Consider the following 19,946-nt stretch of genomic DNA (forward strand, 5'->3'; position numbering starts at 1 on the left):
CGATCGATGTCTCTCCCACATGGATTTTCTCTCTCTCCCCACTCCCGACCTCCCACTCTCTCTGAAAAATCAATGGAAAAATACATCCTCTAGTGAGGATTAACAAAAAACAAACCAAAAAAAGTGGGTGTTGGAGGACTGAGATTGTTGAAGATAGTGAAGTCATGGAGATACATATTGGAGGCTGGTGGAAAATGTGGAGATGTTTGGGGTTAGCGTCAATCAGTAGTGGGCCGGATGAAGTCCTTGGAGTTTTATGGAGACATGGGATCAGTGAGACTTGGGGGATCATCAGCGGTGGGGAGGAATGGCTGGAGATGCTGTGACCAGTTGGGGAGATTAAGATGTCAGTGGGAGACAGTGGAAGTCAGGAGGGTGTATTTTGGGAGTCTATGGAGACACTAGGCTCCCCTGGGGTCATCTGTGAGGTCACGGGGAAGCTCGGATAGAAAAGAGGCCTCCTCTTTAGGGTCTCTCCGTTGCTAGGCAAACGGTTCCCAGGGCGCCGTTGCTAGGGACTTATGCTTTTTAAATGCCACTCCCCGTTCCTCGTGGGCCCCGCCCCCGCAGCCAACCACACAACGGTCTCAGGCACGAAGGCCGCGCCCACTTTTTCGACCCGCCCGCAGACCCAGAACCGTTACCCGAGCGACGGCTGGGGCTCGTCCCACCTCCTGACCCTGTTGCCAATCGAAGAGACGTCGCCCGGGCGACGACCCCACCTCTTCCGGCGCGGGCCCGCGGCTTCCGGCAGGGGGCCCGGCGGCGGGCGGCGGTCCGGCAGCGGCGGGGCCCGGGGGGCGCCCAAGATGGCTGCGGGCGGCGCGGAGGGCGGCTCCGGCCCCGGCGCCGCCATGGGGGACTGCGCGGAGATCAAGTCTCAGTTCCGCACCCGCGAGGGCTTCTACAAGCTGCTCCCTGGGGACGGCGCCGCTCGCAGGTCGGGTCCGGCTTCCGCCCAGACCCCGGCGCCGCCCCAACCCCCGCAGCCCCCGCCGGGCCCTGCTTCCTCCTCCGGCCCCGGCGCGGCAGGTCCCGCGTCGTCTCCTCCTCCCGCAGGCCCCGGGCCCGGGCCCGCGCTGCCCGCCGTGCGCCTCAGCCTCGTGCGCCTCGGGGAGCCGGACAACGCCGGGGCCGGGGAGCCGCCCGCCACGCCCGCGGGTCTGGGGGCCGGAGGAGACCGCGTCTGCTTCAACTTGGGCCGCGAGCTCTATTTCTACCCGGGCTGTTGCCGCCGCGGGAGCCAACGGGTGAGCGGCCTGCATTGCGGGCGGCCTGGGTGCTGGACGATGGGGGTCCCTAGGTGATCCAGAAGTGGTAGGAGGCCCGAATTGATCTGGGGCCCCGAGGTAGGCATCCTAGATGTGATGGACTTGCCAGGGGAAAAGGGTTCTAGGAGGTAATGCATAATTTTAAAAGGTGATGGGAGGTTTTCTGGTGCTCGACATTGTGGAAATGATGGGAAACCGTGGGGTCATGTGGGATCCCCGGATTATTGGGAGGGGCTGGTGAGTATTCTGGAGTGATGGAGAATCCGAGATGATGTAGATCCTCCTGGCTTCTGGGTGGCAGGCATCCTACAGGTGATGGGGAGTCCTGAGGTGATGCAGAACCCAGGGGTATTGTAGTCTGTGGAGGTGTTAGGAGGGGGTCTCGAGACTTTGGGCAGCCAAAGGTCAGGATTCTGGAAGTGATGGGGGCTTAGAGGTAATAGGGATCCCAGAGAAAATTACGGTTCTGGAGTAATGAGAGTCCTGGAGGAAATGAGAGTCTCTGAGCTGATGGGAGATCTGGAGGTGATGAGGGCCTGTAGGGGACATCCTCAGGTGTCTCTACATTTATCTAGGTGCCAGAGGGAATGAGACCCCTGGAGTTTATGGTGGTCCCCAGAAGTGACGGGGATCTTGAGAGCCCAGAGGGGATGGAGGTACCTAAATGTGGGGAACCATGAGGTTTAATGAACTGTGCTGGGGGCCCTGAGATTTAAGGTCTCCAAAGTGAAGGGACTCCTGAGATAGGCTTTAGAATCTTGGGGATTTGGGTGACTCTGAGTTTGGAGGGGCTTGGACTGTTGTGGTGCTAAAACCCAGGGGAATTGGCTGAGGTTATGGGGCAGGACTGGAAAGCAATCAGAGCTCAGGGACTTTGGGACCCCCAAACCCTGATGCTGTGAGTGAGGGTGTCCCTGAAGTTGGAAGGGTTCAACTTTGGGGAGGCACTGTGGTTTTATGCCCAGGGCAGGGGGATCCTTCCTGTCTGTTTTTTTCCTCTACTCTAAGATTTGAGTCCCTCTTCCTGTCTGCGGTTGCTCCTTCCCTCCCCACTCACCCATCTACCTACCCACTTCCCTCAGGGGTTTCCCCCTGCTTCCTCTTAGTGGTTTCCCCCAACCTCAGCACCCTCTTCCTTCCCCAGTGGTAGAAGCCATTAACTCATTTTCTCCCACTGCTTAAGTCCATTGACCTCAACAAGCCGATTGACAAGCGGATCTATAAGGGCACCCAGCCCACCTGCCACGACTTCAACCAGTTCACTGCTGCCACAGAGACCATCTCCCTGCTGGTGGGGTTCTCAGCCGGCCAGGTGCAGTACCTGGATCTCATCAAGAAGGACACCAGCAAGCTGTTCAATGAAGAGGTGATTGTGAGCCCTTAGGGCCCCTCCTCCCCATACACTGTTTGCCTTTAGACTGCAGCTCCCTGGACAATAGTGTAGGCCTGAGAGGGACAGGATGAGGGAGAGAAGGGGGGTGGAACTGATAGCTATGTGGGATGGGTGACAGACAGCAGCTAGTGTGATAACAGCTAATAATGACACTGGCGCCTACTGTGCCCAGCCCTGTGCTTTGTTAGCCATATGCTAAACACATTACTCCTGGAGTTTTCATCAACCAATGGGTTAGGGATTGAGAGGCCCATTTTGCACATTAGAGAACTGAGGCTAGTAACTGGTTTGAAGTCAAAGCCCTCGGTTTTCTAATTCTGGGCCCTGTGGGCATTGGATTCAGATCCTTGCTGCATCACATTTACTCACCGTGTGGCTTTGGGAAGGTGACAGTGCCTCCCTGAGCCTCAGTTTTCCTCCTCTTCAAAATGGGGTTTTCAACCTTACTTCACAGGACTGTTGTAAAATTATGCATGAGATTGCTTAGTCCTGGGTGGATTTGGCACAGGGGAAATGCCACTGAGCAGCCTTATCTGTGTGCAGGGACTACTCGTGCCCTGTGTCTCTTTCCCTTTGTTCAGAGGTGGTGTTCCATCTGCACAGAATTGCATGAATGGCAGAAGGGAGCGGTGGAACAGTGAATGGAGTAAAAATGTACTACCTCACACACTGACAGAATATTTATTGAGCATTCATTCTGTGGCAGGCACGGTCTCAGCACCCGGGATGTCTCATTTCGGTGAACAAAACGGGGGGCCCATTTTGTGGAGCTTTCATCTAGCTAGGGAGGTGGGCAGTTATCAAATAAGTGAAGTGTGCTGGCCGCCAGAGGTGCTGAGTGCTGTGGAGAACAGCCTGGCAGGGAAGGGGCACGAGGGGTGCTTGGAGAGGTGTGAATAGGGTAATCAGGAAGGGCCTCGCTGAGAGGTGACATTGAAACAGACATGAAGGGGGTAAGAAGAGTTATCGGGGAAGGACATTCTGAGTAGAGGGAGCAGCCAGGACAGAAGCCCCGAAGCAGGACCTGGACAGAGCAGTTACTGAGGGGCAGGTGGTAGGTGAGTTCTGAGAAATCATTTGAGGGGCCAGGTCACGTAAGGGCTGGAAGACCGTGGAACAGACTTGGGGTTGTTGTTTTTTAAAGTACAATTTTTATTTTTATTTATTTATTTTTTAATATATCTATTGATTTCAGAGAGAGGAAAGGAGAGGGAGAGAGAGAGACAGAAACATCAATGATGAGAGAGTCATTGATCAAGCCCGCAACCAGGCATGTGCCCTGACCGGGAATCGAACCCCGATCGCCTGGATCCTAGGTCGATACTCAACCGCTGAGCCGGGCCGGGCCAGACTTGGGCTTTTATAGCCTCTTTCCCTGGGGGTTCCCCTGAGCCATAGGACACAGAAATGGTTTGATTTGATTCTTTTATCACTTCTCCCAAGAATGAGAATAAACTTAGATACCTAGAAAAGAAGGCAATTCCTTTGTTCAGTGGATGCACAAGAGCTTTAGGGCTTTGCTTTCTTTGGAGCCCTAGTTGAGAAAGGCTGCCCTGGTGTGCAGAATGGGAGGGCACAGGTGCCCACTCACGTTAACAACAGCTATCTGGCAACAGTGAGAGAATGGACATGGGCAGTGGTGGCCTGGTGGCCAGTTAGGCCACTGCAGGGTTGATGGTGGTTAGGGTTCCGGGTGAGCAGAGTTCAGGTTCTGCATATGATTGAAGAGTTAGATGTGAGTTATGGGTAGAAAAGGAGTAGAAGATGAGCTGCAGGCAGGATGGGGTTGTCTCTCACGTGTCCAGGAAACACTTGCCAGGCGCCTCCTATGTGCAAAGCTCTGTGCTCTGGGGCTAGAACCGTGAACTAAATAGACAAAGATCCCTTCCTTGGGGTAGCTGATATCCTGTGGATCAGTTTGTTGCCTTGAGCCTGACATAGGAAAGATGGTGGGGGCATTGGACAGAGGACAGTTCTCTTAAAGGCAGGACTGCCCCCTTGCCAAAGGTGGAACATCGAGGCTCCATGGAGCCCCTGTGGCCGCCTCACAAGCAGCCCTTATCCCCCTGCGTTCCCATGATCGTCTTTTTCCCCAGAGTGGGGGCTCCTCTCTGAGGAGGCCTGGGCCACATCTGACAGCCTCCTGGGGAACCAGGTTGGGAAGGAGGCCTCTCAGGGTCTGATTGCCTTCTCCCAACCCCCATCGTCTCCCCTGGCAGCGGCTGATTGACAAGACCAAGGTGACATATCTGAAGTGGCTGCCTGAGTCGGAGAGCCTGTTCCTGGCATCACACGCCAGCGGCCACTTGTACCTGTACAATGTCAGCCACCCGTGCACCTCGGCACCCCCCCAGTACAGCCTGCTGAAGCAGGGCGAGGGCTTTGCTGTCTATGCTGCCAAGAGCAAGGCGCCTCGCAACCCGCTGGCCAAGTGGGCTGTGGGTGAGGGGCCCCTCAACGAGTTTGCCTTCTCGCCCGACGGCCGGCACCTGGCCTGTGTCAGCCAAGACGGCTGCCTGCGCGTCTTCCACTTCGACTCCATGCTCCTGCGGGGGCTCATGAAGAGCTACTTTGGGGGCCTGCTCTGCGTATGCTGGAGCCCTGACGGGCGCTACGTTGTGACGGGTGGTGAAGATGACCTGGTCACCGTGTGGTCCTTCACTGAGGGCCGCGTGGTGGCTCGTGGCCACGGCCACAAGTCCTGGGTCAATGCTGTGGCCTTTGACCCCTATACCACAAGGGCCGAGGAGGCGGCAGCAGCCAGTGGTGACGGGGAACGGAGTGTCGAGGAGGAGGAGGAGCCTGAGGTGGCCGGCCCAGGCTCGAATGGGGGAGCCCCGCTCTCCCCAATGCCCAAGGCCGGCTCCATCACTTACCGCTTCGGCTCGGCCGGCCAGGACACGCAGTTCTGCCTGTGGGACCTCACCGAAGATGTGCTTTACCCTCACCCACCCCTGGCCCGCACCCGCACACTGCCCGGCACCCCTAGCACCACACCGCCTGCTGCCAGCAGCTCTCGGGGTGGCGAGCCAGGCCCCGGGCCCCTGCCCCGCTCGTTGTCTCGCTCCAACAGCCTCCCACACCCAGCGGGCAGTGGCAAGGCGGGTGGCCCAGGCACAGCGACAGAGCCAGGCACGCCCTTTAGCATCGGCCGCTTTGCCACGCTCACGCTGCAGGAACGGCGGGACCGGGGGGCGGAGAAGGAGCACAAGCGCTACCACAGCCTGGGCAACATCAGCCGGGGAGGCAGCGGGGGCGGCGGCAGCGGGGACAAGCCCAGCGGCCCTGTTCCCCGCAGCCGGCTGGACCCAGCCAAGGTGCTGGGCACGGCGTTGTGCCCGCGCATCCACGAGGTGCCACTGCTCGAGCCCCTGGTGTGCAAGAAGATCGCCCAGGAGCGGCTGACGGTCCTCCTGTTCCTGGAGGACTGCATCATCACCGCCTGCCAGGAGGGCCTCATCTGCACCTGGGCCCGGCCGGGCAAGGCGGTGAGTCGGCCACACTGGCCTCCTTGGGACTGGAACTCTGGAAGAGGCGGGTCTTGGAAGAGCAGTTTGTCAATGTCACAGCCTCTAGCCCCCTGGGCTGAGGGGAAACCATGACGTAGTTGTGTCTCAGAGCAAGCCCTCTCACCTCTTAGAGTGATGGGCTCTAGAACCCCCGGCAGCAGTCAGCAGAGAAAGGGTCGGGTAGAAGAGCCAGCTGGGTGTGGTGGGGACCACGGCCAACTACCAGAACAGCAGCCAATGGGCCTAGCACGGCCAGGTCTTTATCACTTGTTGCTTGAAGCCAGATCTGTATTTCTATGGGAAATGTGATTTTTAAGTGGTGAAACTTTTGGGGTACAGCAGGTCAAGTTCTCTGAGCAAGACTGGGCTTGGGCCCAGCTTCCCACCTGGGTCTGCACTGTTGGGATATGAGCCCAGTGCTGAGGCACAGACTGGAATCCCTGGCTCAGGGACCAGTCCTGCACTTCTCTCTGTGTAACTTGGGGCAAGTTCCTGCTCCCCTCAGACTTCTGTCACCTCTCAGGTCAGGGAGGCTTGCAAATACATGGTAGGGGTTTGATGTGCCCACCTCCTGAGGTGGCTGTGGGGTCAGGAAGGCCCCAGTAAGTGGAGCACAGGCCTGGCACCTTGGAACTTTGGAACGTGGACTCAGATGTCTCAGCTCCTCACGGTCTGAGCTTGGGCGCCCAGGATGTCAGGTCTGAGGGCTGCAGCGTGGTTCCTTGGAAGGGAGGTTTGGGATCATAGTATCCTGTTTCCCTAGAACTTAGAGCACAGTTTCAGAGCCTGATAGGTGGAGCATTGGGATTTGGGGAGTCTGGAGAGTCCTGAAAGGGACCCCTCTATCTCCCTAGTTCACAGATGAGGAGACCGAGGCCCAGACAGGGGAAGGAACTTGGCCCAGGTCACCCAGCAAGTCAGTGGTAGAGGTAGGACTGTCCCTGAGTCTTTTCCCCAAGAATCTCAGGATCCCCTCAGTTAGAAGGGGACCACAGTTTCCCTTCCTCTCCCCACCTCCACCCCTACCCCACCGTCTGCTCAGGATCACCTTAGGACTTTAATTACTATATAAAAGTGCTGCCTGTGGGGATAGGAAAGCTGGTTGAGATTAAGTTCTAGAACCTAGAGCAGCAGCCAGGCGGGGGGTGTCTGGGGTGGACTGAAGGCCAGGCCTGGGTGGTGGGAGCCCCAGGTGTTCTCTAACCTCTGCTGTCTCCCCTCTCATCTTCCCCAGGGCATCTCCTCCCAACCAGGCAACTCCCCCAGTGGCACAGTGGTGTGAAGCCATGGATATTGGGTTCCCCCAGCCCCACCTGCCTCCCAGCCATAACCCTTCTGCTGGCCTCACGGATCAACTATTAACAAGACTAACCATTTCGGATGGACTGCTCCGGTCCCCCGCCCTGCACAAATTTGGGGGGATGTAGTGGCCCATGTGGCCTCAGCCTTGTCCCCACCCACTGCCAAGTACAATGACCCCTTCTGCTGAAACATCAGTGTTAGCCTCATCCCTGTCCCCAGCATGTGACTGGTCATTGGGGTGGGGGAAGCTCCCCACCCACAAGAGCCCCAGCTCTGCAGTGTGCCCCTCGGTCTTTGGGCAGGACAGGGTGGCCTGCCCCTCCCCAACCCCCAGCCCTATCCCCCTGCTGTTGTTTGTGCTTTTGAAGAGTTAAGTTATGGAAGCCCCTTGGGGCCCTCCCTGTCCCCAGCACCTCTTATTTATACTAAAGTTCCCTGTTTTCGCACTGTCTCTGATCCCTTCCTTGGAGGTGTGTGTGGAGGGAATATGTGTGCTTTCACTGTGTGCTACATCAGTCCACTTTATTTTTTATTATAAGAAAGTTTTAGAAGGTTACAGAGCCCTGGCTGGGTGGCTGTTGCTTGAGCATCGTCCGGTGCACAGGAGCAGTGCCAGTTTGATCCCCAGGCAGGGCAAGTGCAGGGAGTGCGGTGGGGGGCTGATTCATGTTTCCTGCTCCCTCTCTAAGCATGTCCTCCGGCGAGGATTTGAAAAAAGAAAAAGTTGCAGAGGTGGTAGAACTGAGCCAGCTGGGCTGTGCAGGCCCAGGAAACAAGTTACAAAGGCCTAAGAAGCGCCCTTGGAGCTCAGGAAAGCACACTCAAAAAGAAGGTTCTAGCAGGCATGCTCTGGGGAGAGAGCATGCACCCATCCATCCACTTTCACCAGGGAGCAGCCAGGCTCGCCCCCCTTTTAATGGACAAATTGAAGGCAGGAGGAGGGACAGGCTCAAGGCACTAGCCAGCTGTGAGCAGGGCCCATTGGATGGAGAGGACCCCAAACCCTTGAGGGAAGAGAACCACCAGGGCCCCCTCTTCAGAGTGCTCAGTGGGAGTTTGCAGAATTACTTGAAAATGCCCAAACTGTCCAAATCTACTATTACAGGGTCTCCCCAAACGGGGTCCCCAGGCAGCTCCAGAGGCCCGGGGTGAGTGTCCTTGAGCAGGGGTCTTGGCTTCCTGCTGTCTTCGCCTGGTTTGCCCAGCCCAGCCATCCAGAGCCAGCCGGAGACCACAGTTTCCTCTAGGACAACTGTCCGCTCTGGAAAGGACAACGAAATCCCTCCTGGCTGGCTCTCCCGCTCCGCCCTTCACCCCCCGAAATGTTTCTGTTTCTAATCCTGGCCTGGGCAGGAATGTGGCTGCATGCCGGGGGCCAAGGAGCTATTTTGGGGGCTCCTTTGCCTCCCTCAGGCTTTGGCCAGTGGGTCACCCCTGGTCTTGGCTCCTGAGGGCCTCCCTTCCCAATTCACTCACCACCCCTTCCTCACCTCCTGCCAAAAAAAAAAGTGTAAAGCAGAGGGCCTGAGGGCTAAATTTAAACTGTCCCAAAGTCTGAATCCTGGCTGAGTCACCCACAAAGCTGTCCTGGCCTCCTGCCCCCCTTCCCAGGCCTCACCCCTTCCTCCTCCCCCCAACTCCAGGGCTAGGGAGGGGTGTTACAGGTCACTCTGGACCTCAATTGGCCCCCTCTGGGGAATGGGAGGGCTCAGCTTCCATCATACCTGTAGCTTTCGCCTTCCTCTACTCCGCCTTTTAATGGAGTGGGCTGGTGGCGAAGGGTTGAGATTCTCTACCCCCCAGTCTCACACTGAAACATTCTAGGGGGGGCCTGGCTTGTGAGGGGTTAAGGCTGGGAGGCAGGAGGGGGCCGGCCAAGGGGTGGGGAGAAGGGGAGGAGGCCTGTGCAGCGAGCAGAGGGAAGTGGCCAGAGGCCCAGGGCACAGCCAGGGACAGGCCGACATGCAGCCAGGGCCCTAGGGCCTGAACAGGGGCTGCCAGGCCCCGTGACAAGAGGACCCCGAGCCCCCGGCCCGGGGAGGGGGCCATGGTGCTGCCTGCCCGACATGTCAGCCGAGGTGCGGCTGAGGCGGCTCCAGCAGCTGGTTCTGGACCCCGGCTTCCTGGGGCTGGAGCCCCTGCTCGACCTTCTCCTGGGCGTCCACCAGGAGCTGGGTGCCTCCGACCTGGCCCAGGACAAGTATGTGGCCGACTTCTTGCAGTGGGGTGAGTGCCTGCCTGCCCGGGCTCCCCCAGATTGGGAGGTGGGGAGAGGGCAGAGGCAGGAGTGAGATTGGGCACAGGGATGGCTCTTGGGGGGCAGGATAGACATGGGGAGAGCTTCCCACTCAGGGGCCCAGAACTTGGGCCTGGGTGGGTCCTGGGGAGACATGCCCCTACCCCTCTGCTGCTCTTGCTGGTCAGCAGAGGCCTGGGCAGCCATGACTCAATCATGACTTGGGAGCCATGGTAAGCTGGGCTGAGAACAGCCCCCCATGGCCCCCCTGTACCCCATTCCCCAAGTCTAGGCCTAGGGACATGCTGGGAATCCTACCTCCTAGGGTACCCACACATACCAAAATGGGCCCTGTGGGCCTCCACCCTGGTTTCCCAGAGCATGAGGCCAGCATAAGGGACAGGCAGCTGCCAGGGGCGCGGCCCGTGGGCAGGTGTTAGGCGCCAGCTTCTCCAGCTGCCCCAACAGGTGCCCAGGCTCTGGGAGTGCTCAGTGACTCAGGCAGGCCCTGGGGGACAACCAGCTCTACAGACAGGTGCCACCCAGTACCCTGTCTACCCCCTGGATGGAGGAGTCCCCCCTCCATCCATTTTGGTCCCTTTTAGTCTGCATGGGTCAGCCTTGACTCCCCTCCAGCTCCGCAGATCCATTAATTCTACTCCGTGACCTCCAGCCTTCCTTTCCTCCCGCAAAGCCCATTCTTGCCAGGTCTTCCCCAGAAACAGGTCCAGTCCTCCAGACGGAAGATGCTTCAACCTCCGCCTCCTGCCGTGTCTGCCCCCACCCTCTCCTGGCCCAGGACTCAGGCTTACTTGGGTTTCTGTCTCTGTGACAGTCTGTCCCTCAGTGGCCTGCTCTTGGTCCTTAGGCTCTCTCTGTCCCTCGGTTTCCTCATTCTGCCTTCTGCTCTTTCTTTCCTTGTGTTCATCTCTTTGGAACCCAGGCCCTGCTCCCATTTCGCAAATGGGAAGGTGGAGGTCAAGGGCCTGGTGACTCAGCCTCTGGAAGAACCTTCTCCCCACCTCCCCTGAGCCCTTAGTACCTCTCTTAGACCCCCTTTTGCAGAGGATGAAGTTTGGCCTGCAGGGTAAACTGAGACCTGAGGTGGGGGCAGGGGTCTGGCTCTCCTGTGAGGAGCACTCCTTTTGTGGCCTGAGCAGTATCCTGCGGGCCCCTCCCCTGCAGGCTTGGGCGGGGGAGGGGGCCTGGGTTCCCGCTGCCTTAAAAGGGCTCAATGTCTTGGCTCTCTCCTCCCTCCCCCATCCTGGGCCCTTGCTGGTTCTTCCCTGTTGGCCCACTCTACCCGAACCCCACAGGGGCCCCCCTCTCCCCTCCATAACCCACTGTATCTCCCCTCATTCCTACTCACCCCACTGCCGCCATTGGCTTCTACCCCCGTGGGGCCTAGGCCTCCCTCTCCCATGTCCCTGAGTTTCCTGCCTCCGTATTCCCACATGGCCCTGTTTAACAATCCTCGCTGTAGGATCCTGGGCAAATGACTTCACCTGTCTGAGGCTTGAGCCCCCATCCGTAAATAAGGTATAATGGAGTACTCCTCCTGGACTTCAAAGGACTGAGAGAACTCATGAACCGGGCCTAGAGCCCTGGCCTTGTCCCCTCTTCAGTTCCTCCTCGTACCCCTGCCCCCCAATTCAGTGTTTCCCAAAGTGTGGTCCAAGAGCCACCTGCCTCTGAACCTAGAGGGACTGGTTAAAGCTGCATGTTCGGGCCCTTTCCCCATCATTCCTACTGGGGACAGGGGCCTGAATCCCAGGGAGCTAGAACTGGGTCTGTCCTCCCTGTTCTTCCAGGGCCTCCCTTCTGCAGACTTGTGTCCCTGCCCTGCTCCTGCTCCCATAAGAGCCCTCTGGCCCAATGCCTTGTCCCAAATAGGGGTTCCCAGGCATCCCACTCCTCTCTGTAGGAGGGCAGTTTTGCATCCCCCAAACCTCACACAGTGTTTATGTGGGGAAGCCCTTGGGAGGCAAACAGTCCTAAGGGGAAGGGCAGAGAGAAGGGGAGATTGAGCGTCGGAGGGAGGGGGGGAGACTGAGAGGAAAGCACAAGGGGCTGGGAGGAGACGGAGGAACAGAGTGTGGGACTTTCTCCTGGTCTCCACTGTCAGTCTGAGTGACCTTCTGTTCTCACCGCCCCCCATTCCCCAGTGGAGCCCATCGCGGCGAGGCTTAAGGAGGTCCGACTGCAGAGGGATGACTTCGAGATTCTGAAGGTGATCGGACGCGGGGCGTTCAGCGAGGTAAGAAGCCCAGAGCCCAGGAGCCTTGACTTTTCCTGCGTTGGGCGGGACGTAGGGCTTGGGGCGGGGCCTCAGAAATTGATGAATGAGTTTAGAACCTAAGACTAGTAGGGGCGGAGCTTAAGGCCAATGGGCGCGGCCTGGCGGGTGGGCGGGGTTTGGGTGGAGTCCGGTCTGAGCGATCCCCGGTGCTCCTCGCCACCTCCACCCCAGTCACCCTGGTTCGGCCTTCAGGTAGCGGTAGTGAAGATGAAGCAGACGGGCCAGGTGTACGCCATGAAGATCATGAATAAGTGGGATATGCTGAAGAGAGGCGAGGTGAGGCCCGTGGCTGGATGTGCAGGGCACTGAGGATCCTCCCCTCAAACTCCCTCAACCGCTTCAGCTCCTCCGGTGCCCCGCAGGTGTCGTGCTTCCGCGAAGAGAGGGATGTGCTGGTGAACGGGGACCGGCGCTGGATCACGCAGCTGCACTTCGCCTTCCAGGATGAGAACTACCTGGTGAGCCCAGGCCGGTGCCCAGAGGGACGGACCTCCACCCCAAGGCTGGCAGCTAACGAGGGGGGACAGGGAGCGGATCTGGGCGGGGGGGAGCTGCCTCGAAATTCCTCGGGAGTCTGTGTGTAGTAGGAATGGACTTCCCTTCCCGGGATGGCAGATGTTCCTGGGCTGATTCTGGGGGCCTCTTATAAAGATGCCGCCATTGGGGGAGTCTTACCTGGAATGGGAGAGATTTGTAGTCTGTGCGGGGGCCACTGGGCAGAGGGTATCTGGGGGGCTCTACACTCTGGGCATTAGGAAGTCTCTGGGTTCTCTTCTTATCTCTGGGGGGGGGCGGTGAATCTCTGCCTAGTTACATCTGAAAGAATTCGGGGGGTTTTGGTGGGGGAGGGTGTCTCTGATTTGGCCTGGAAGATCTCTGGGGCTCCCTTGGGGCTGCTGCTGCGGGATCTCTGCCCAGGAACGAGGCGTCTCCGGGAGTCTTTGTCTGGGCACCTGGGGGGATTACTGACCCCGGTGACATGCCCCCTCCCAGTACCTGGTCATGGAGTACTACGTGGGCGGGGACCTGCTGACGCTGCTGAGCAAGTTTGGGGAGCGGATCCCAGCCGAGATGGCGCGCTTCTACCTGGCCGAAATCGTCATGGCCATAGACTCGGTGCACCGACTGGGCTACGTGCACAGGTGGGCGCCGCAGGAGCTGAGGGGCGGGGCTTGAGGGTGGAGTGCGGGAGGGGTAGCGAAGGACCCCGAAGGAGGGGATACCACAGAAGTCGGAGCCCGGAAGGGGTGGGGCCCACTGGAGACGGGACCTGAGGAGTTGGGTCCAGAACTGTAGAATCTGGGGAGGGAAGGCCTGAGGGCAAGGCCTGGGGGCTTGGGAATTGGGGAGCCTAGTCTCTAAGAGGGTGGGGCCCCAGCCTGGTGAGATGGGAGGCGGGAGGCTCACTTATCCACCCTCCACTCCCTTCTTCACTCTGCAGGGACATCAAACCCGACAACATCCTGCTGGACCGCTGCGGCCACATCCGCTTGGCCGATTTTGGTTCCTGCCTCAAGTTGCGGGCTGACGGAACGGTGAGCAGTGAGTGGTGCTCCTGAGGCCGCCACCAATGAGGGGTGGGGTGAGGTGCGGCTGAGGTGCGGAGCGGGCGGGCGGAGCTAGGACCTCGGACCGAGCGGGACTCCAGGTTAGAACAGGCAGGAGGCGGGAACAAGACGGGGCGTGGCTGGGAGGCGGAGCCGGGGCTCGGGGGCGCGGGGATGAGCCTAACCCTGGTTCTGTTGGTTCAGGTGCGGTCGCTGGTAGCTGTGGGCACCCCTGACTACTTGTCCCCCGAGATCTTGCAGGCCGTGGGTGGCGGGCCGGGGACGGGCAGCTACGGACCCGAGTGTGACTGGTGGGCCCTGGGCGTGTTCGCCTATGAAATGTTCTACGGGCAGACGCCCTTCTACGCCGACTCCACCGCCGAGACTTACGGCAAGATCGTGCACTACAAGGTGAGCGGGGCCCCCGGAGCCCTGATCCCGCTGCGCCTGCTCCCAGGCTGACATCCGCGCTTTCCCGCTCCCTCTGAGCAGGAGCACCTTTCTCTACCGCTGGCTGACTCAGGAGTCCCTGAGGAGGCTCGGGACCTCATCCAGCGACTGCTGTGTCCCCCGGAGACACGGCTGGGCCGGGATGGAGCCGGCGATTTCCAGAAGCATCCTTTCTTCTTTGGCCTTGATTGGGATGGTCTCCGAGACAGCGTGCCTCCCTTTACTCCGGATTTTGAGGGTGCCACCGACACGTGCAACTTCGATGTGGTGGAAGACGGGCTCACTGCCATGGTGAGCGGGGGCGGGGTAGGTACCTGCGACCCGTGCTCCCCTCATCCCCTCTCCATAAAGTTCAGGTTAGGATAGTGCCCACCTCTTGGAGTCCTGAAATAATTTCTTCCCCTGAACAACTGCTCTGTGCCTGTCTGTCCAGTGCTGGAAACCCAGTAGTGACCTAGACTCACAGTCCAGCGGGGAACACAGTCTTTTCCCCAGACAGTGACACCCCAGAGAGATCAGGACTGAGATGAGGAAGTGTAGGGTGCAGGGCTTCTGGAGGGCTTCCTGGAGGAGGGCACTATCTGAGCTGAGACCTGGAAGGAGGAGAGATGAAAGGCAGGAAAGCACCATAGAGAAATCTCCCTCCCTTAGGCCATCTCTTTCTCTTAACTGTTACACAAACTATCTTGGAGTGTTTACTCAGCCTGTGTGTCTTTGTGCTGAGCACTACTGGGGACACACATGGACCAAGTCAGCCCTGGTCCCTCATTCACTTCGAGTCTGGAGAAGTATATAATGATACTGTGGTGAGGGCCCTGAGGGAAACAGGAAGACACAATCAATGATGGAGGGAACACTTTATATAAGGGTGGGCTTGGGGAGTACATTTAAGCCAAGACTGGGAAGGGGTGAGCAGCCATCCCTGACAACCAGTGGTCACCTCCTGTCTGATTCTCTTGTATAGGAGACACTGTCAGACATGCGGGAAGGTGTGCCGCTGGGGGTCCACCTGCCTTTTGTGGGCTACTCCTACTCCTGCATGGCCCTCAGGTAAGAACTGCCCTAGGAGGCTGCTCAGGGTTACGGTATCCTGGCCCATCAGTGCCCAGTAGAATTGTAGGATCAGTCTTGGAACCTTACTGACTTAGGAACCCAGAGTTGTAGGACCTTAAAATCTCAGACCATAGTACCTTGAAATTTTAGATTCAATTGTAATACCTCAGAGCCATCAACTTGACCTTGTGGAATCTTCCAACCTTCCATGTCTAGGTTTCTAGTACAGAGTCATGGAATCTCAGAATCCTTTTAAAATCAGTCTTAAAATAACACAAACTCAATGAATCACTCACATAACCATAAAGCCCTTTTAAAACATTATTTCTAGCCCTGGCCATGTAGCTCAGTTGGTTAGAGCATCGTCCCGATACGCCAAGGTTGTGGGTTCAATCCCCAGTCAGGGTACATACAAGAAGCAGCCAGTGATGCATAAATGAGTGGAACAACAAATTGATGTTTCTCTCTCCTTTCCTGTCTCTATAATCAATAAAGAAAATAATAAATAAAAATAATAAAACTAAAACATTAAGTCTGCTAATAATACATTGCTTGACACTAGTAAATTATAAAATATGAATAAGAAAAGGAAGCCAACCATCCGCTCTGGTCCCTGGCTCATGCGTACACACGCATCCACAACCCTGAGAATGTGCTGCACTCTAACCTGTCCTGTTACTGGACAATGTATCGCAAACACCATTTCTTATCATGAATGAACTACAACCTGATCCTGACCCGCTGCGTATATTCTCTTTACCGGGCAGGGCAGGACTCAGTTAGCTTGTCCTCTCCGCCCTAAGCCAGGCTGGATGAGCAGCCACAGGTTGGTCTAGGTGCATGTGCAGGTTAGGTCCTTGAGACATAATTCTGTGAGGGGATTGCTGGACGGGGAGGGACATCCACTTTTATTGCCATTTCTATTTGTAGGGAGGGTTTGTCCCCCTCAGCGGCTGGGTATGAGGGAGTATGCTGTCTAGAGTCACAGTCTAGGGATCCACACCCAGTCATAAGACTATATCTTTGGAGGTGGCCAGAACTGGGCAGCATTCCCCTCATTGGGTATCCCTCACTGTCCTGAGGCCCTAGGAGAGGGCTCTGCAAAGGTCACATGGAGAGGGAGGAGATGAGTGCACCCTAGAACATGGGTGTTGTTCCTTGAGTTCCTGCAGAAGGTATACAGAGGGCAGCTCTCAGGGGCCTGAGGCCATGCCAGGGGCAGGCCTTTCCCTTTGTTCCCCTCATCCTGCCCCCTCCCACTCCTTAAACATGGGGTCTTTGGATCTGGCTGCCCCATGCCCACAGGCTAGGGAGTCCTAGCTCTCCCTTCTCAACCTTTCCCTCTCTCCAGGGACGCTGAAGTCCAGCGCCCCACGCCCATGGAACTGGAGGCCGAGCTGTTGCCTGAGCCCCCTGTGCAAGCGCCCAGCCCAGAGCCCACGGTACCCCCACCAGAGGAAACGGTGAGTTGTTGGAGGAAAGGGTCAGTCAGAGTAAAGGCAAAGACTTCCAGGGTAGTGTGTGCCATGGAGCACTAAGCCCTCTGCGAGCTTACTCATGCAAAGAGACGGAAAATAGACGTTACTTCAGTCAGAGATGATCAGAGGGCATGGAGTGTGTGTGCAGGGGCCTCTCTGCGGAGGGGAAGCCCAGCGGAAGGGGGAGGACCGCCCAGGGGGAGAGTGTATCCATTGGTCAGCAGAGAAAACCTTCAGGGCAAGCCCCTGAGGTGGGAATCAGCTGGGTTTATTCTTGACACTGAAAGGAGGGTACAGAGGCTGAACTGTTCCAGCAGAAGGGGCGTGAAGAGTGAGGGGACGGGGGCTGCAGGGGCCAGCCAAACCAAACCAAAGAGGGCCTTTCGGTGCAGCAGCCTTCTCCTGTGGGCACAGAGGAGCTGGAGGACTTGTGAGCAAGGGCACTGCGTGGGCAAGTTGAGTGGGTGTTCCAGGAACAAGCCTTGGGGTCCTATAAGGAGGAGAATGGGAGTGGAGCCCACTAAAGGCTGGAGACCAGGGTGGGAGCTGGGTTAGGGAAGGAGGGTGCTTGGATCATTGCAGGAGCTGTGGGGATTCCAGAAAGATTTAGGGATGGGGAGTAGAAGAGAAGAGAGGACCCTAGGCCTGGAACCTATGCCCAAGTCTTGAGTGCTCCAGGAGCCACAGGCAGCCCTAAGCCCAGTCCCTATATGCAGGCTGAAGTGGCAGTTCCAGCGGCAATCCCAGCGGCTGTGGCAGAGGCTGAGGTGACCTTGCAGGAGCTCCAGGAGGCCCTGGAGGAAGAGATGCTTACCCGAGAGAGCCTGAGCAGGGAGCTGGAGGCCATCCGAACGGCCAACCAGAACTTCGCCAGGTCAGGGTCAGGGCACAGGGGCCTGTCCCTATCTTTAGCAGCCTCTCTCAGAGACCCCAAAGGGCTCACGGTCTTTACCTCCCCTCAGTCAACTCCGCGAGGCTGATGCCAGGAACAGAGACCTAGAGGCGCACATCCAGCAGCTGCAAGAGCGGATGGAGGGGCTGCAGGCGGAGGGAGCGGCAGGTGAGCCCCTCATTTGCCCTCTTTCCCTAGGGCACCAGGGGAGGTGGGACCGCCAGTGTGTGTGGACACCTGGGGGAAGGCGAGGGGCCCAGGCTGGGGCACACTGCGCCACCGCCCTCCTCCGTCACTCCACGCATCCTACACTTCTCTCTTCTCCTTCCAGCTGTCACGGGGGTCCCCAGTCCCCGGGCCACGGATCCACCTTCCCATGTAAGACCCCTTTTTCCCCTGCGTCAAGCCTGCTGCCCCCCTGCAGACCCTGTCCCCGTCTCCCCGTCCAGATTTAGGGCTCACCTACTTCTTGGGGGTTCCAGGCAGCAGAACCTTCCATTCAGCCCCATATCCACCAGATCTCCCACGGTTCAGGCCTCTAACCAAATCCCGCCTGGGAGCTCCCTTGATTCCCTCCCCGACCTCAGCTCCTCTCGCTGTCTCTCGCCCCCCCCCCCCCCCCCCGCCGAGGTGGCCGGGGCTCCGATTGGGTCACCTGTCCCTTCTCTCTCCAGCTAGATGGCCCCCCGGCCGTGGCTCTGGGCCAGTGCCCGCTGGTGGGGCCAGGCCCCATGCACCGCCGCCACCTGCTGCTCCCTGCCAGGGTACGTCCGGCTGCTCACACCCACCCGCCGCCGCTGCCTCCGCGTCCCCGCCTAGCAGCTCGAACCCCCAAGCCGCCTCTGCTTAGCTGCGTCTCTGTGGGGCTGGGCCGCTGCCGGGAGGGGGGGGTGCTTTGGCAGCCAATCAACACAGGCCTCTAGAAAGCAGCCAATGACGAGCTCGGACAAGACGAGGCTTGAGAGCCGACCAACCACAGCTGCCTGAGTTGTTGGGGGTGGGGCGAAATGTGAATCTATTTATGAGCGGAGGCGGGGCGAGCCCCAGCAGCCAATCAGGGGTCCGTTTACGCTGGTGTTGATGCTGCCTTCTCGCCCGCAGGTCCTTAGGCCTGGCCTATCGGAGGCGCATTCCCTGTTCCTGTTCGCCGCTGCTCTGGCTGGTACCGCCGCCCTGGGCTGCACTGGGTTGGTGGCCTACGCAGGCCATCTCGCCCGGGTCTGGCGCCCCCCAGGAGCCGTCTTCGCCCCCTGAACTTTAGAGCCCCAGCCTGTCCTCCACTCGGGCCCTGCTGCAGGGTTGGGTGACCGGGCTCGGCCCAGAAGCCACTTCCACAGCCTCCCCATTCACACCACTCCAAGTGTGGTCTCCACCCCAGCTCCAGCCTTGTGATCTGGCCCGCCCTCTGGCGGCCGGGGAGGGAGGAGCCGGGTCCGAGGCCGGAGCGCGGGGCTAAAAGGAGGCTTGTAACCCGGAGTGGTGCTGCTGCTGTTGGGTGGAATCGCGGACCACTTCTTCCGGCCTGGCTGAGGCCACGACGTAGATGGGCAACCTGCGATCTAGAGAAGGCAGGAGGGCCAGAGCTCAGCCATCCGTTTTTCATCCTCTATGCACCCCACCCACATCGGCCCGAAAACCACAACTCCTCCTTGTGCATGAGGCCTTGCTCTCCCGGGAACGTTCTCTGCGAGAGGAGAACGTCTAGCGCGAGCCCCGCTGCTCTCTCGGGAACCGTTCCCTTTTGCTAGCCCCGCTTTTTCGGGGCCTCCCGCGCCCTTCTCACGTGCGCTGCTCTCGGAGCCACAGCTGGCTCCTCCCGCCTCGGCGGTTTGGGTATTTATTGACCTGTCCTCCGACCCGCTGAAGGCTCCAGGACCCCAGCACCCGAATGCACGTTTTGGATGCACTGAAACCCCGACCTTCCTCGGTATTTATTGTCTCTCCCCACCTACGTACCCCACCCCCGATCCTCGCGAATAAAAGGCCCTCTTGTCTGCCCAAAGCTCTGAACTCGGTGTCTGATGTTTGCGTTGCGGGACAGAGGTTGCCCAGTGGGCCAATCAGAAGGCGAGTGGAGGCGGCCAATGGCCTTGCGGGGACTAATCAAAGCGGACGTATCAGGGGTGTGGGTGGGGATTCGAGGCCGACCAATAGGAGAAGGCAAACGGACAACCCCCGCCCTCGAGACACCGCCTGTTGTCCAGCTGTGGCCCAGCTGTGCCACAGGCTCGCTGGGAAGAAGGGGGCTGGACCAGCCGCGCGCGCGTCCAGCCTCCCACTACTGCGCCTGCGCAGGCCACGCGCATCCGTTCCAGGGACTTAAGTTCCAGAAAAGTTACAGCAAACTTTCTAGCCTGTTTCGCCCGCCCCTTCTCCTTGTCGGACCCGCCCCCCTGTGGAGCCGGGAATTCCGAGGGGCGGAGCGCAGGCCGAGATGGGGAGTGTGGGGGCCTTCAGAGGACCCTGGAGACGGAGGCATACTGAAGCTCAGTCTCGGAGTGGAGGTGGCTTTGCGC

General features: G+C 58.7%; 2 protein-coding genes across 19 annotated transcripts; both read left to right on the forward strand.

The window, feature by feature from the left end:
* The first annotated feature begins 740 nt into the window (after positions 1–740).
* Positions 741–7,983, forward strand: DMWD (DM1 locus, WD repeat containing). Of its 2 annotated transcripts, XM_081117778.1 has the most exons (5): positions 741–1,250; positions 2,455–2,637; positions 4,884–6,152; positions 7,028–7,102; positions 7,408–7,926. In XM_081117778.1, the coding sequence occupies exons 1-5, from the start codon at positions 810–812 to the stop codon at positions 7,453–7,455; spliced, it is 2,016 nt and encodes a 671-aa protein (XP_080973904.1). In that variant the 5' UTR covers positions 741–809; the 3' UTR covers positions 7,456–7,926. The 2 variants fall into 2 exon arrangements, with proteins under 2 accessions (XP_080973904.1, XP_080973905.1); XM_081117779.1 differs by lacking the exon at positions 7,028–7,102 and having other exon boundaries at positions 7,408–7,983.
* Positions 7,984–9,037: 1,054 nt separating this feature from the next.
* On the forward strand, positions 9,038–19,438 carry DMPK (DM1 protein kinase). Of its 17 annotated transcripts, none has more exons than XM_081117787.1 (16): positions 9,437–9,701; positions 11,368–11,420; positions 11,877–11,968; positions 12,203–12,286; positions 12,373–12,468; positions 13,004–13,152; positions 13,452–13,545; positions 13,762–13,968; positions 14,050–14,313; positions 14,972–15,057; positions 16,412–16,523; positions 17,255–17,412; positions 17,501–17,598; positions 17,762–17,808; positions 18,105–18,194; positions 18,532–19,438. In XM_081117787.1, exons 1-16 carry the CDS (start codon positions 9,523–9,525, stop codon positions 18,682–18,684), a joined length of 1,962 nt encoding a protein of 653 aa, XP_080973913.1. In that variant the 5' UTR covers positions 9,437–9,522; the 3' UTR covers positions 18,685–19,438. The 17 variants fall into 17 exon arrangements, with proteins under 17 accessions (XP_080973915.1, XP_080973917.1, XP_080973916.1 ...); XM_081117788.1 differs by having other exon boundaries at positions 18,109–18,194; XM_081117789.1 differs by lacking the exon at positions 11,368–11,420 and having other exon boundaries at positions 9,038–9,701.
* Positions 19,439–19,946: the final 508 nt, after the last annotated feature.

The sequence above is a fragment of the Miniopterus schreibersii genome, assembly GCF_964146895.1.
Source record: "Miniopterus schreibersii genome assembly, chromosome: 18".
In the NCBI taxonomy this organism is placed as follows: Eukaryota; Metazoa; Chordata; class Mammalia; order Chiroptera; family Miniopteridae; genus Miniopterus; species Miniopterus schreibersii.